Source organism: Danio rerio, chromosome 3, assembly GCF_049306965.1.
Source record: "Danio rerio strain Tuebingen ecotype United States chromosome 3, GRCz12tu, whole genome shotgun sequence".
Taxonomy (NCBI): domain Eukaryota; kingdom Metazoa; phylum Chordata; class Actinopteri; order Cypriniformes; family Danionidae; genus Danio; species Danio rerio.
In genome coordinates, this window is record NC_133178.1 from 49554457 (window position 1) to 49571728 (window position 17272).

At 36.7% G+C, this 17272-nt stretch overlaps 1 protein-coding gene across 1 annotated transcript; it reads left to right on the forward strand.

Annotated features, from left to right (window-relative positions):
• The first annotated feature begins 625 nt into the window (after positions 1-625).
• On the forward strand, positions 626-16954 carry metrnla (meteorin like, glial cell differentiation regulator a). The gene is given in 4 exon segments (NM_212985.1): positions 626-948; positions 7132-7520; positions 13751-13810; positions 16105-16954. Coding segments are annotated over 4 exon segments (861 nt in total). The 5' UTR covers positions 626-850; the 3' UTR covers positions 16419-16954.
• The last annotated feature ends 318 nt before the right edge of the window (positions 16955-17272 follow it).

A 17272-nucleotide genomic window follows, 5' to 3' on the forward strand; every position in this document is an offset into this window, starting at 1 on the left:
TTTATTGCTTATAATATTTTGAAAACATTTTCCTTATCTTATAAATATGTGATTTGGGCTTTTTTTTTTTTTTTTTTTTTTTTTTTGTTAAAGATAACAAAGATTTTATTTATATGTAAATTTCACATACTCAAGTGTGCAAAAAGTAAACCTCTCAGAAAAGTGGTACTAGAAAAAGATTAAAATGTATATAAAAGTGATTTCGAAGTCTAAAAATAGAAAAGCATTTAATATATGCTCCTCCCTTAACATTGTTGCATAAAAAAATGTTTGTCATGCATTTTCTGGACTAAAATTGCATCATTAACCTTTGCTAACAAATAAAATTTGAATATTTATATGTTTTGAGCTTTCTTCAAAACATCTTTTGTGTTCAACACAATAAAGAATTCCAAAAAGTTTTTAAACCACTTGGGTGAGGGTGAGGACAGTTGTTAATATTTCAACATGAACTCATGCGCATGCGTCCTGCGTCGGTCAGCTGGCGATGATGCGCAGAGGAATCCGAGCTCAGAGAACTGCTAAAGAAACTCGCCTCCTCTCGAGTAATTTACAGGCGTTGAGTGCGCGTGCGCGATCTTCAAAGTTGAGCGAGCGGCTCTGCGCTCGGATTCCTAAGCTCTTCACTGCTGCTCAGTGTGCGCGACATGGACTGAGCGAACGAGCGCGCTTCTCGGACTTTCGGCTTTAGAAGCGCTTTTCGAGTAAATAACGGGCTAGAAAGCGAAGCGATACTAAAGAAAAACACGATGTAGAGAACATACCGATGCTGGACCTTTTGCTTTCACACCTGCACCGCAGAGTTGTATAGTATCTCGCTTGGGGAGAAGGAGACCGCGGTCGGACAAACATGCTCTCGCCGTTCTTGGCGTATTTGCTGTCGGTTGTGCTTCTGTGTCGGATTGCGCGCTCCCAGTACTCAAGTGATCAGTGCAGCTGGAGGGGCAGGTGAGACGCTCTTTAAACATCTATATTAATCCTTTTTTTACCCATTTAGAGTAAAATGCAGTTTCATTTAGTAAAAAGAAGATAGAGATTTAACTCCTTGAACTATTCAATGAGCGAATAGAAAGAGAGATAATGAATATTATGCTATTATTATTATTATTATTATTAATATTAATATTATATTAATATTATTATTAGTCTATGAACACCATTTTTAGCATTAAGGTGTGGAATATTTAGCTACTTTTAGTATTAGGGCCAGTTTTTTTTTTTTTTTTTTTGGTAAAGTGATATTGTTGAGCTTGTATGTACTATATTCTTTATTTGTCTTTCTATTTAGCTTAATTTTATGTAGCATACTCATTTACACTAGAAAACTAATCTATTAGTGATTTTATACTTGAATGATATGGAAATCCATGAAATTTCAAAGAAAGAACTAAGCAGTTTTTCTAACAACTTTTAGTTTAGTTTGTTTTTTGCTTGTATTTTAGTCACTAAAGGAAGGTGTAATATTATGGGGGTTTTTTTTTGCTTCTCAATTAAATGTGTGCTAATATATATTGAAATGTTCAAATATTTGACCTAATAAAAAAGATGGTAAGATAACTGTGCTGGAAAACAAAAATACAACATCTTGTGTTGAACATATCTGGCTTAACCTGAATTCAGAAGCTGTCTGAAGCAGTGATTTCATTTTTACTCACTGGTTTGTCCTAACCCAAGTTAACGACTCGCATATAATATGCAAATCATACTACTTTTTTGGGGGGTTGGTTTTATACAGTACAGTTTAACTAAATGAATGAGCCATTGCCTACACACTCAGGCACTGCATCATAAATGGAAAAACAAAACAAATTCTAGCAGCTTTTTTTGTATGGAGTCCTATTAGGTCAAGATGGCTTCCACATCCTTCATGCTTAAAGTTCTGAAAGATATTAAGCTACTGATTTCCCCACCACATTTCTTCATTGGTATTATTCCTCAGCAGTGGCTCAATTCCATCATCGAAAATTCCTCAAACATGACACATTTGGGGTCTCTGTGAAGTCTTTTTACAGTAATAATACAGTGACTGTTCAGCCATAATCTGGTGTTGATTTGCCAGGTCTGAGTTCAGCCTCTCATTACGGCCGAGCGGGATTTCAAATGCTCTTAATTAAAGAGGAGCCGTTATGAACGAGGGCACGGCAGCTTGCGGGTCTGCTCTGCACATGTGTCACCCCAGGCTCCACAGGAGTTTTGCTCCTCACCTCCTCATTCATTTTGGAAGAGTTGAATCTGGACCCTGCTTTTGCAGCAGGCCTTAATTTATCTCTAATTGAAGAACCGCTGGAGGGTTGAGAAGCAGATGGCTCATTTTCTGCCTAACTGACAGCGGGCCGCAGACTTGAGGCGCGGAAACCGCAGATGATGTCTAAAAAAGTAGTGGAGAGAGCCTTTTGTGTGGCCGGTGGACAGCGGCAGGACTGCTGCCCGGACATGCAGCTCCTCGTCTTTTTGAGGAGTTGAAAGGCGAGGGGAGGTTCGCTGCGTGACCTGCATTTGCACTTGCATGCTTCGGGTTCGGCTACTGTCTCTGCAGAGAGGCCTGTGTGTCCAAGGAACCATTGACTTAAGTTTAAAAAATCCTGCCCACGGCAAAATGCCAGTGGCTGGAGCTTGCCAAAACCTTGGAAATGAGAGATCAAGAGAAGGGGGGAAAATGAGAGACGGTTAATGTGTATGTGTGTGCGCACATGCCTGCACGTGACGGGTCATGCAGCAAGCCTTGCGCGTGGGTCTTAACACCTTGTTTGAAAAGACATTAACTTCATTCTTCCTGCTCTGAGAAAAGCCTTTCTTTCCTATGAGCTTCAGTTTTTGGACTCGAGTCTGGTGCAGACTGTTCACAACAATCGCCCTAATGTTTGAAGTTTCCTTTGCTGTGTTTCACAGAATAAAAGACCACTGAAGTAAATCCCTACAAAAGATCCAACCGACGTTATTTAGGTGCGAGTGTGGGATGCCGTCATTTTGCTACTAACCAATATGGGTTGATGTGTTTAAAGACAGTGTGAAATCAAAATGTGTAATGTCTATGTTACTAGCACAAATTGTTATTTTTAAAGAGAATAATTAATCTGTGCAAGTTGAAAACCTTGAAATATGTTTTTGTTTTGGTAATTTTGAATCAAAGTCTGACCATTTGCTTTCACATTTGAAGTGGCGGTCCTTCTCTTTTGACATTGCAGCTATGATTTTCTTAACCACACCCCTTTTTTTTAGTTTGCCATGAGGGAATGATGTGCAAAAAGAAAGCTCCACCCCACTTAATATTCCGTTTCAGTTGGAAGCACTTCAGCAAACTGAAATAAGTCAACTTCTGGTTTTCCTTCCAAAAAAAGTAAATAAATTTGAGCAGTTAATATTAGAATTGTGTTTGATGGCTGCTTTGTAAGGCTGTGCAATGTTAAAGAAAAATGCAATATGTAATAGCATGCTAAATGTTATATGTGATAGGATTATGTAACAGAATACACTACCTGACAGAAGTCTTGTCGTCAATCCCAGTTGTAAGAGCAACAAATAATAACTTGACTTCTAGTTGATCGTTTGGAAAAGTTGATCATTTTTCAGATGAACCATCTGTTGAACTGCATCCCAATCATCACAAATACTGCAGAAGTCCTACTGGAACCTGCATTGACCCAAGATTCTCAAAGAAATCAGTAAAGTTTGGTGAAGGAAAAATCATAGTTTGGGGTTAGATTCAGTATGGGGGTTTGCAAGAGATCTGCAGAGTGGATGTCCACATCAACAGCCTGAGCTATCAAGACATTTGTGCATTGCATTACAAACCACAGGAGAGGGCAAAGGATCAGCAGGATAGCGCTTCTTCTCATACTTCAGCCTCCACATCAAAGTTCCTGAAATCAAAGTAGGTCAAGGTGCTCCAGTATTGGCCAGGCCAGTCACCGGACATAAACATTATTAAGCATGTCAGGGGTAAGATGGAGAAGGCATTGAAGATGAATCCAAAAAACCTTGATGAACTCTGGGATTCCTCCTGGAACACTTTCTTTGCAATGACTTAAATAACATATTAATAAAGTCATTTGGAACGGCAGAGATGTATGGATGCAGTCCTCCAAGATCATGGGAGTCATACACAATATTGTATAATAACTTATATAAGTATTAATAATTAATATTAATAATTGTATAAGAATAATTACTTTTTCCATAGCACTATGACTTTATACTGTACAATATTTCTGTTAAGTGATAAGACTTTTACGCAAAGTTACACCTTTTGTCCTAATGTAATAATTAAAAATCAAGGCATGGTCATATTTTATTTTGGTAAAATAAGCGTAATGAAGAGGCCGTTGCTCTTCCTATTAGCCACTTTTAAAACCAAATAATCAACTAAAAGTCATGTTATTATTTGTTGTTCTGAAAACTTGGTGAGAAGACTTCTGTCATGGGGTGTATGTTTCATTCTCTTTCAGGTTAAACTACTGAAAGTGAACAGCCATGAAACAAGCAGACATTTACCGTAGTAAACAAAACTAAAACAAATCACCACCCCTTTGCTCCAGTGGTAAAGTTTTATTAGCTTAAATAAAAACAGCCAGGAAAACACAAACATTAAGTGGAGCTGCTACATTGCTGCTTTATTTCTCGCAATCCATGGCTTGATTGCTTTGTCGTATTTCAGCATATATAAAATCATTACACATTTTGGGCAAAATAAAACAGCATGTCCACTTTACTTGCTTTCAGAGATGCACTTTTGGATATACTACATTTCAGAGGTGCTTTATGCAGGCACTCTAAAATACTTTTGTATTAAATTACTCGTTTTTTTTTTTGTCTGAACCATTGTGATATATGTATTGCAATATGCACATTTGCAATAGTTTATTAATGCTGATATATTGCGTAGCCCTACTGCTTTATTTCCAAACCCAGAGATCTGCTTATCATTTCCTTTTCAGAATTTTAAGGCATCAATGTTAAGGTGATTGTTTCCAGAGAGTAGTTTTGCTCACTTTGGAAGGGTCATGGATAAGCCAGATTAAGAATGATTGAACTCAGTGAACAGAATTCCTCCAGAATGGAGGACAAAGTAGAATCTTGGATTACATATTTCATCTGGCACTAAAAAGAGTCTAATCAAATAAAATGGATCTTTTTACCAGTCGTAGACTGATATTTTTTTTTTGTTTTGTTTTTACACATTATTCCTCAGCTTTTCTGATTTTTAACAGATTTCTCAACTAAAATGTGAGATGAATAAGTGTTCAGTCTGTGTGTGTACAAGGGTTTCTTTTAGTGACCCACCAATATGGAATTTTTGACCGATAACTTATGTTTGGAGGCAGATAGCCATTATATTAGCCAATAAACATATTTATTAAATTTTTTTGTCAGCTAGAAAGCTTGTGAAATTGTTCAACCAACAGAAATAATACATTTATCAGTTTAAAGATATTGGCCTAATTTTGCTAAAAGACTAATAATGATAACATTAAAAATATAATTTATGGGCAGATATCGATATAGTCAGATATATTGTGCAAACTTGGTTTCTTTAAAATGTGGCATTGCCAACTACTGGCCTTTAATTCATAATGTTTTGAGGCATTTTCATTGATCTTCGTAAACGTGGATGGTTCACTCAGTGTCTTCTGTATTCAGAACCTTTCAAATAAAGGCAAACCCTTATGAAACTATTTTAGTACAGACTTGTCATGTAAGCTTGAACTAAGAATGTCATAATTTTTGTCATATTTACTGTGTTTCATGTAAAATTGACATTGCTTGATTTATCAGATCACTTAAGTGCTGGAGTTTTATTGTTTGCTTCATTTTGATTCAAGCTGCAATGAAACAGAACTAAACTTTTTCCTCCATGCTGTGTTTTATGTCAGAGTTTAACAGATGATCAATATGAGGCAGAAGTTGGCAGTATTTATCATTTATTAGTGTTGGACTTTGAGGTATGGGTGTTGCTCTCAACTATGGAAGCAGGAGTTTTAAACCACAATTTTACATGGATTAAAAAACGAATGACTTAAAAAAATGTTAATAAAAATGGAATATGCTTATAATATAAGATAAATTGTTCACAAGACTTTATTCTGTGCTAACTTTTAAAAAATCTATTTAATTTTGAACACAATGCTGTCTGAAATGTACATTTTGTCATGATTTATAGTTTATTTTGTCCCCCAGATATTTTTTGTTTATTCCTGAATTTCACCCACACAATTTCGCAGACAATTAGTAAACATGCTTCTCAAAATAATTTGCAGCCCTGCATTTGTTTCAAAATCTAAAATACATTTGTTTGTAAAAAATTTAAGAGGATATATTGTGCAAAATAAGTGCTTGTTAGAGCTGATTTAATTAATGTTCTAGTCTGTCTTTTATATTGGAATTATCTTGCCCATCATCTCACTAATAAAAAAAGTACAGCCTGTCTAAAATATACTGTACAATGCTTGTATGTAGTGTAGTTGTATGCTTATTAGAAATGTTTAAGACAATTATTAGGATATTATTAGCTAAATGCTAATGTTTTCGAGTGAATTTGAGTCTTCAATGTGTTTTATGTGAAGTGTTTCAGTTCAGTCACTTAAGAGGTTTAGTTTAGGACTCCACCATGTAAAATACTGTCAGTTTTGTAACAGACCAAGGCATGGGCCAGTACAATTTTCTGACAGTATAATGACTATGGATAAAATTATCAGGGTATTGTGATTATGGCTGTAAAATATGTTTTTTATATGTCTGGCTAGAAACAGAAACCTTTTTTTTTTTTTTCATTTAACACAATATATTTTATTTTAAGAAACATTTAAAAACTGTAAACATGTCAGGCTTAATAATTAAAAAAAAACTCATTGTCTTCTGCCATCTACATTAGTTTAAAAAACACAGATTTCTTTGTGCAATTTTGTTAGCTGATTGGTAGCTTTTGATGTGTTGGGGTCCTTTGCTGCTGGAGATGCCTGAATAAACTAAATAAAATAGTTGTAAAAGCACATTAAAAAACTTGCATATACCATAGGAACTGTGGGATTTTTGCAGATTTAAAACCTTTGTTTCCAAACCACGGTCAACCTTGAAACTGCTTATCATCCCATGCCTAGACCTCATACCTCTTGTCTTGTCTCCATCTTCTTGCAGTGGACTGACCCATGAGGGACACACTCGGGATGTGGAGCAGGTGTATCTCCGCTGCGCCCAGGGGTTCCTGGAGTGGCTGTACCCCACTGGCGCAATCATCGTCAACCTGCGGCCAAACACGCTGTCCCCCGCAGCGTCTCTTCTCTCCGTCTGCATCAAACCCTCCAAGGAGTCCAGCGGGACCCACATCTACCTTGACAGACTGGGAAAATTGCGACTGCTCCTCAGCGAAGGGGATCAGGCCGAGGGTAAAGTGCACTGCTTCAACATCCAGGACGGGGCGCTCTTCATCGAAGCTGTGCCTCAAAGGGACATCAGCCGAAAAATCACAGCCTTCCAGTATGAGCTGGTCAACCACAGACCAGGAGCAGATCCACAGTCATTATCTGGTAAGATGTCCTCTTGATCTTTGAAGACTCGCCTGACAAGCCTGGTTTTCTTTCATGTGATGGATTTACTGAAAGATAAATGGTTTATTATATTGGAGTTTAGTGTGTGTGCGCGTGTATGTGTATGTATGTATAAAATATTGAAAACATTAGAAAAAAGTGCAGTTTAGGTAAAATTTTAACTGAATAAAAATTCAATTGAACTAAAAATGTTAATGTACAGTTAGGGATATCAATGATTTTAATATTTGGTTTCTTAATGAAATTTTACAAACTAATTTTGAGAGGAGTACGTGATGCAATTGATCATAGCTGGTCTCTCATTCGTAATCGGCAATAATCCGATCAGATTAATTCAAGCCTATAGATAGACTATAAATAGACAGATTTCACCATACTACCTTATCTTCAATTTGGAAAAATCCCCTCTTCCACCCCATCTCCAACTTTTCCTCCTTTTTCAGGGTGAGCTCTCGAGACCTACCTGATCTCTGACTCTCTTATATGCTAACTAACCAGGTGGGAGCCCTGGGCCCAATTATTTCAGAGCTCAGGGTTCTCTCCTGGGACAGCATGCCAAATCTCCTAATAATGTCAAGCAATTGTGAACTCTTGAATAACAAAACTGTTTTATTCTATTTTTTAATATTTTTGATGTATCAAAAATGCTACATTTTTCCTGTAACAATTGGAACAAAGTTCCACAGAAAATCTGCCATGTTTCATTTCTAAATTAAATAGTTTGTGTTTGATTTGATACTGTAGTTTAATGATTCAATCATAACAACAGTTGCTTGCTTCTCATGTACAAAAAACTCCTAAACTTTATATTTTAAAAGCAAAAAACAGTGCGATAGATAGATAGATAGATAGATAGATAGATAGATAGATAGATAGATAGATAGATAGATAGATAGATAGATAGATAGATAGATAGATAGATAGATAGATAGATAGATAGATAGATAGATAGATAGATCTGTTTGTTATTGAATGTCAGCAAGAATTGCTTCTTTTGGAAAAAAAAAAAAAACAATTTCCTTGACTGCATGGTTTTTGGGTGCACATTTAATAATGCACGCAGCACTGAGGGGTTGTTTATTTTGAAAAGCATGCAATCTTTAGCCAATGTTTTCATGCCCAGCAACAGATGATATCTTTACCTCAGGAAACGTCCACCCCTCTGTGAGCCAGAGATGGTGGATCTCTGCTCATATTTGCACTGGAAAGCGATTCTGGCTTGAACCTTGATAAATACCAACTGTTTTTCAGGACGTGTGGCCTAGGCCTCATGCTGGGTCGTCACGAGTGAACCGTTGCTTTACTCTGGGAATGGAATTAAGGAGAAATTAAATTTCAAGCAGCGCACCTGCTCAAATCAAATAACAGAATGGCCTAAAGCAATGTAGATACATCAAATAACAAGTCTGTTTTTCCTCTCCCCAAAACAGAGCAAAAGAATTGTTCACAGTTTCCCCCCTCGGGGAGTTATGCGTTCATAGCTGAAATGTAAATCTGGCTCTGATATATAGCGTTTAGTCAGATTTTTTACAGAGTAACAGAATAACGTTTGTTGGCTCTGACGCATGGTTTGATGTGATGTCCGTGTACTCCAGAGAGCGTTTGTGGATTCAGTGCTCTGAGCAGGCAGATCTGTAAAGTGACCTGTTTTCCTTTTTCCAAACTGTGTGTGTGTGTGTGTGTGTGTGTGCGTGTGTGCATGTGCGTGCGTGTGCGTGCGTGTGCTCACCTCGAGAATTTTGACCTGCTGTGCTGGAATTGAGTTGCTTTCCATCACTCTGGAATGTGTCTGAGACCAGCTGTTGGGAAGACATATTATCTCCGTCTATTTTTTTTTTTTTTTTTTTTTTACTTCACCCTACTCCCTTCCTCTTTTTTCCCCTGTCTCTCCAGATTCCCCTCCCTCACTTTTTCCTCTATTACTTCTCGTTCTGCCACTCTGAAGTGGTTGGGATGCAGGCGTATGAAGTGGCCTATGAATCTTTTCTCCATTAGCGCGGAATGCAGAGGGACCAGATGTAGCAGGGACACTGTCTTCCCCCCTTTTTCAGCCTGCCAGTGTGTGAAGTGGTTGTGATCCCAGCAGCGTTGCATTAATCTGGGGGCGGCGAGGGCTGCTGACTCAGATGCCAAGTCGTTCCTGCGGTTTTGTTTCAAGTTCAGCATGCGAGCCGCCGCAAAACGTTTTGAAAAACCCATCTGTGCTCAAAGCTAAGCTTTAGCTTTTATGATGCAAACCTGGCTTCATAAGAAAACTGTAGCATTCTCAAATATGTCACTTTGAAGTTTTGTCATTTGCCAGCTGTTGCGAAGACTGTTCCCGAATGATCTCTGCCCCCGTTGTTGGTGCGACGCTCCTTGTGTTGCAACAGCGGCTGACCTCTGGTCCGCTCTCCTCGCCCACAGTTTCCACAACTCCAATCATAGGTGAAGGGTCAGGTTCAGAAGATCAGTTATTTCACCCACTTGTGCGATTACAGCCCACTGTACACTTGTTAAGCATCTAGATTAAACTGTTCAAGTTATAGCAATCATTTAGCCTATACTACAGTATAAACCAGCTTTGAGGCTTGATTTATAGTTTTCTTTACCTTTTCATTTTTGCATTGAAGATAAATGGGTAGGTTCACAGATAGACCTTGATTTAGTTTGTTGTTGTTGTTACTTTTAATTAAAATAATCCTGGAGAAAACTATTTTGCGGGACAACTGTTTTCTGTTTTCAACTGTGATAATGAGCATTTCTTGAACATATAAATTAGAATAATTTTTGAAGGTTCATGTAAGAGTAAAGACCAGTTAACTAATGCTATAAGCTTTAAAAAGCAACAAGTAACTATTTTAAAATGGAAAAAAAATGGTAATTTCAGAATTAGTTGTGAAGGATGCATAAAAGACATGTTGGCCTATCAAGATAACCAATAGCTGTATTCATATGGAAAATATAGATTTTTTTAACTGGAAAATAATGTGGCAGAAAACATTGAAGTTTATTATTCAAATTTGGCAGAAACGTGACCTGTTAGTGTGGTTCATTTTAATAAACATTGAAGATTGTTACCTAATATAGGTAAAAATTCATTTATTCTTCTCAAGATTGGATGCATTACAGCTGCAAGGATGATACTACTTAGTTTGAAGTATCCCAGAATGCCAAAAGTGAAAGAGTGGATTTATGGGATTATGGAAATTGCGTTGTATGAGTGTATGCTGGAGAGATTGAACAATGAGGGAGAACTACATAGAAAATTGGGTAATCTCTGGCGACATCTAAAATTAGGGTAAATGAGTATGTACTTACAAAGGTACCACAACCTTAATTTCCATACATGTTTGCTATACGTTTTTCTTAATTGAATTTTTTTTGGCGTGAAAGGTGGCTAAATATGTAACGTATCATATATATGTGTAGTGTGAAGTGTGTTCATTGTTCTTGGCTGCATTAAAGACCGTTGTATCTAAATCTTGGTGTAGACCAAACAAGAGGACTGAGACTGCTTGGGGGAAAAAAAATAAATAAATAAATGTATGTATATAGACTATCGGCATAAAATAGCTTAAATGGGCTAATAATTTTGAACAAAAAATAATTTTTAAAAAATTAAAAACTGCTTTTATTTTACTCGAAATAAAACAAATAAGACTTTCTCCTGAAGAGAAAATATTATCAAACATACTGTGAAAATGTCTTTGATCTGTTCAACATCATTTGGGAAATATTTAAAAAAGAAAAAAAATCAAAGGGGGCTAATAATTTTACTTAAACTGTTTTGTATGTACTTCTTTATGATCTCCAGTACATATCAAAGGAAAATTAAACCAACACTGCTTTGTTGAATATATAGCTTAATCTGCAAAAACATAATTTTAAACATAATTTTCTAGGTAAAATGAGCAGTACAGTGTTGGGTTGCACAATATATTGTTTCAACATCGATATCACAATGTGATCATAGCTATAGTCACATTGCGAGCATACTTAATGTTGAGTCTGAATGACTCAAATGAATTCATCATTTACATGGTCATCAATGGCATCAAAATGTATAATCGATGTATAATGACATTAAAAGCATTTTAAAAGACCTATCAATGTATAATGACCTTAAAAGCATTCAGGCCTAACAAATTGTACCATTTGCAATTTAAAATCACAGGATTTTTTTTATTGATTCATTCAGATACTGTACTTGAATACTGTTAGACTTGGAACATGATAAAACACTTTTTCAATTGTAATTTTTTCTTGAATGTATTTATAGATTGGTATGTGTGAAAATGCACAAGCCACAACGAAAATGTGTGGACCCCAAAAAGTTTATAAATTGTTTATTAGATTTTATAGAGATGCACTCTCCCCGCAGAATCATCCCAACCGATCTAACATTGTAAATTCTTTCCAAATAGAGATATTCAAGTTATTTGGTGAAATCGCATTCATATTGCAATTTATATTGCAAAATAAAAAAAATAAAAACACAATGCTAGTTTTTTTTTTTTTTTTTTACTCCATTATCGTGCAGTTCTACCACAGGGTAGTGTGACAACAGCATGTGTTCCTTTTCACACCAATGATATTTACTGGGACATACTGTATTAGCGACAAATAAACTATTATGTATGTGCAGTATGATTTAAATCCAATAAGCTTACCTCACCTATCTTTCTCCATGTGGAACACTCTTATGGCGTGGCGAGTTTGCTCAGTAGTTCCTTTTATACTTAAACCTGACACCGAATTCTCAGGTTTGAGTTAGTGAAGCATTGTTCCACAAAAGAAAAAAGAATAATGTAAAGTCAAGGTAAACTACATAATCGCATGTGCAATTTTCCCCTTTAAATTTGCTTTTGAAAACACTATTGGTTAGATTTGGGGAAGAATTCAGGTTAGTACTTAGGTGTTCTCTGTGATCTGTATGACAAGCCCCATCTTTTTGTGGATGTGTACATGGCATAAATGGCGGATGATGCCAAATGAACCTGACGGCATGGGCTGAAAACATTCAAACAAACAAAAAACAGTATATGATGCCTCAAAATGTGACTATAAATGGGACCGAATGCTTGAGCATTCCCATTTTGTCTTATCATAGTTGAAATTTTGCCCATCACAGTTTAATATAAGCATCAGAAACGCTTCTTCTTGCAGCAGATATTTGTTTATCTGTGAGATTGGGTCTTAATGACCAAGACAGGACTAAATATATCAGTGCTGTTTTAGTCCAGACTAAAATAACTCTGAGAAACAAACTGCAAGTCTGAATGTGCTCTAAGAGACACCTAAACATTTGGCCGGTAAGTGTGTATAGCATCCTATATGACTTAAAGTCTCATACAACCGTAAAACACCCATAAACCCACTAACTAGGCACCTGAATCAACCAGTCGTTTACTCGCTGCAAGGCTGAGGATTTGAGACCCTCCAGATAAACATGCTGGGTTATATCTGCACGTGGGGGCTGTAATGACTCAAGAGCCTGATTTATTTGGACAGAGAAAAACCCACTGATCAAAGCTGACACGGTTCTGCCTGTGTTTAGGTTATGCTGATTGCCTTGAAACGGTCACAGGGAATCTGCAGTGACCAGAAAGCAAGGCAGTGTTTGTCTCTTGTCATGTGTCGCCATGGGTTGTAAAATACTACAAAGTGTTGGAGTCACTCTAGGTTGTTGGCACAGGTGGAAGTGCTGTGCAGCGTAGGCTCCTTTTGGATGTTTTGTTTCACTCAGAGTTAGTAGTCCTTGCAGTGGCTGATCTTTGCTTCGGTCTCCTCAGCTGGATCTCATTTGCGTTGGGGTGTGAAGACTCGGTGTGTGTTTTTCTAGAGGGGGGAAGGGTTGAGATGTTTTCCTCCTCTTCACCAACACAACCTTTTACAGATGTGTTTTTTTTTTTTTTTTTAATGAGGGACCATTTCTCGTAGGTCGCCCCACATCTCTGTTTGGTTAGAAGCCGACAAGCCGTGACGATAAAGTCGGCTTCTGCATGCTCGATAAATCTGCAGCAGAAATTAATTACGCTTTTTGAAGGTCCGATGTGTATTGGGAGCACGTGGCGGGTGCAGATGGATCTGTGTGTTGGTTTGTTAAAACAATTTCTAAAAATAACATTCTAGATTAGGCACATGTGATGGATCCGTCTTGTTCTGCTGCACAAACCATTAAGCTGTCGGTGTGTTTGGTCTGATTTCTTTTTTGCATCTCTTCACAGCTCCCTGCCAACCGTGTACAGACGCAGAGGTCCTGCTGGCCGTCTGCACCAGTGACTTTGGTAAGCTAGGTCTTTTGGGAAATATTGAATGTGTTTTATAATGGCCATTTAGAAATCTGAATCCTTATTGGTTATTTTGAAAGCAATCCTAAGGAATCTTTCCCAATTGGCACTGTTTGAATTTTAAGTTTCACTTAATAATCCCTTTAGTTCCTACAAATAGTTTGTATTTTTTGTATTATTTTTAGTTCTAAGTAATATTACAGACAAATATGTTGGCCTAGTAAATATTGTTTCCTAATGTCAGCGTCTTACTTTATTAGTCTTTTCAGTTCTGTCTGTCTGTTGTTCTATCTAGCTCTTATTCTGTCTATTATTCTATCGATCCCTCATTCTACCCATCTCTCATTCTGTCTTTCTCTATCCTTCTAGCTCTCGTTCTATCATCCTAGCTTGTTTCATTGTTCTTTCTATCTCTTCTATCTGTTATTCTATCATTCTATCTATCTCTTATTATATCTATCTCTTGTTCTACCATTCTGTCATTTTATTGTTCTCTTTTTCTACATTCAATCTAACATTCTATCTATCTCTTGTTCTATCATTATATCTATCGTCATATCATTCCATATATTATTCTATCATTCCGTCTGTCAGTCGTTTACTCTGTCCTTCTTTCTTTCTATCTAATAAGCCTAATATTAAGCCTTATAAGATCTATCTATCTATCTATCTATCTATCTATCTATCTATCTATCTATCTATCTATCTATCTATCTATCTATCTATCTATCTATCTATCTATCTATCTATCTATCTATCTATCTATCTATCTATCATCATCTGTCCATCCATCCATCCATCCTTATATATTCATTTTTTTTTTGTCAGATCGCAAACTTGGTGATTGATGCATCCAATTGTCATTTTTTCCCCTAAACAAAGAATGTGTCTTAACATAAACATTTTCTTGTTGTGTCTTTTAGTCCTAATGTAGTCCAAATAATAAAGTCTATCTTAAATCTAGAAGCATTTTGTAGACATATCAGAAACATTTTCAGAAATGATAATTCAAAAATAAAATAAATTGTGTTTTGCCCTAAAACAAGTTACATTATCTGCTAGAGGATAAAGTAGAATACACATATTTTAAACCAAAAACTTTTACCCACCCCACTGGCAAACTATTTGGCTTGTTTTAAGGTAAAGGGACATTTAAAGGCTTAACTGGGTTAATTAGGGTAACTAGGCAGGTTAGGGTAATTAGGCAAGTTATTGTATAATGATGGTTTTTTCTGTAGACAGTCAAAAAAAAAAAAAAATAGCTTATAGAGGCCAATCATTTTGTCCTTGAAATGGTGTTTTAACAATGAAAAACTGCTTTTATTCTAGCCAAAATAAAACAAATGACTTTCTCCAAAAGTCCAAAAAAAAATTGTGAACATTTCCTTGCCCTGTTTAACATAAATTGGGAAATATTAAAAAAAGATTAAACAAAAATCAAAGAGGGGCTAATAATTCTGACTTCAACTGTATATTGGAATCATTAATTAATCACGACTGTCTTTTAGAACTGGTTTCATTTTAGGGCTGAAGTGTATATAATTTGAGCATTGATGTCACAATGTTTGTATTTTTAACAGCCACATCACAGGATTAGATTATTTATTAAAGATTAAAAGATGAAGATATTTTTTAAATTGTATTTATTTTGTATTATTTATACAATGATGACCATGTTATTTTACATTTGATTTGTTCAATTTCTGCTCATAAATGCTGTTAGACTCCCAGGAAAACCATAAATCATTATTGATTCGTTTATTTTTGCTTGTAATTAATTATATCTAGAAAAAGACTTAATCATCCCAGTTGATCTAAAAGAATGAAATCTTTCCAAATAGAGCTGTTCAAATCATCTGGTGAAATGATATTCATATCGCAATAAATATTGCAGCAAAAAAAAAAACAATATCGCAACATCAGATTTTTCCAATATCATGCAGCCCCGTTTTATATCATTCTAGGGCAAATGGTCTCAAACCCAATTCCTGGTGGGTCGCAAGAATGATTAGTTGGATCAGCAAAACTGTGCAGAGTTGTGGCCCTCCAAGAATCAAGTTTGAGACTTAGGTTCTAAAATATTCTAAATGGAGAAGTCTCATTTTAAAGTGGATGAAAACCACTTCTTTTATTAACGTTGACCTAAAACACCTATTCTTGTTATGACAATGGTGTTTTGTAAAGTTTTGACAACGGTGCATTCTTTGAGTGCATTTTGAGACGCCTAATACTATCAATTCTATTTTTAAAAGCAGTTTGTCTGACATGCTTTGTTTTCTGTCTCCCTGCAGTGGCGCGGGGGAGAATTCTTGGTGTATCCGAGGAGGATGAACAGACCTCAGTCACAGTGTCCTTAAGTCACCTATATAGACAGAAGACTCAAGTGTTTGTGTCAGGGGGCGGCCGGGCTAAACGCTGGACAGGCTTTGTGAAGATGTCCAGGCAGTGCGGGGTTAAACCAGGGGACGGCGAGTTTCTTTTCACCGGGACTGTGCGATTCGGAGAGGCCTGGCTCAGCTGCGCTCCACGCTACAAGGACTTCCTTAGGGTGTACCAGGACGCGCGGCAGCAAGGGACCAACCCCTGTCATTTGGACACAGACTGAATTCTTTCCAGGAAAGCACACAGTCCGCCCCATCGCGAGGAACTGTGACTCTGCGAGCAGCTGTCTGTCTCTGTTTGTGTCTGCAGACTTGTGAAAGACTGTGAAAACCCACACAGAGACTCCTGATTTGATGAATCTTGCTTTTTTAAAAAGATCCAGTGAAGACGGATGAAGTTGGACTTGTACGAACTAAAGCCAATGCCTATTGTCTTAATGTCTCAAGACTTTTTAGTTTTTCTGAAAATGTAGCAGATCTGGCTATTGAATGTGTACAAATGTGAATCGAACATTCTCAAAAAGCAGAGGTCCTGAAATGCTTTGTAAAAAGCTTGTTGTACAGTTTTTGCGGTTGTTTCTATGACAGAAATATATTGAAGAAAAAAGACTGCTTTTTCATGTTTAATTTTTATTTTTTAAGAAAATTTGAAGTGCAATTCCTGCCTGTGCTTGTTGATGTTTCTTTTTTTTTCAGGCTGTTCAATTGCAAATGTGTCTCTCCAAGGATTAAAACTATTTTTTTTCTCTTTGGAATTAAATCATGTGCCTTTTTTGTGTGTGTGCGCGTCTGAGTAAATTAGGTCACGGTGAAGTTCTCTGTTGGATTGGGCCAATAGACGATGCCATTATCCATCACTGATGGCCAATAGACAACACGATGCTGGGCCAGCATCGCCGATCCTCCACCCGATGCAAACCCACTCGCAAAAAATACACACTCAGGTCCCGTTACACTAATTTTTAGTATTAAAATGGCATTTTAGAACGAAAATGATCCACATCCACACCGAGTTTTACCTAGCATAGCCCTCTGTCCACTGAAAATGCTCATCACGTGACTACAGCCACACACACTG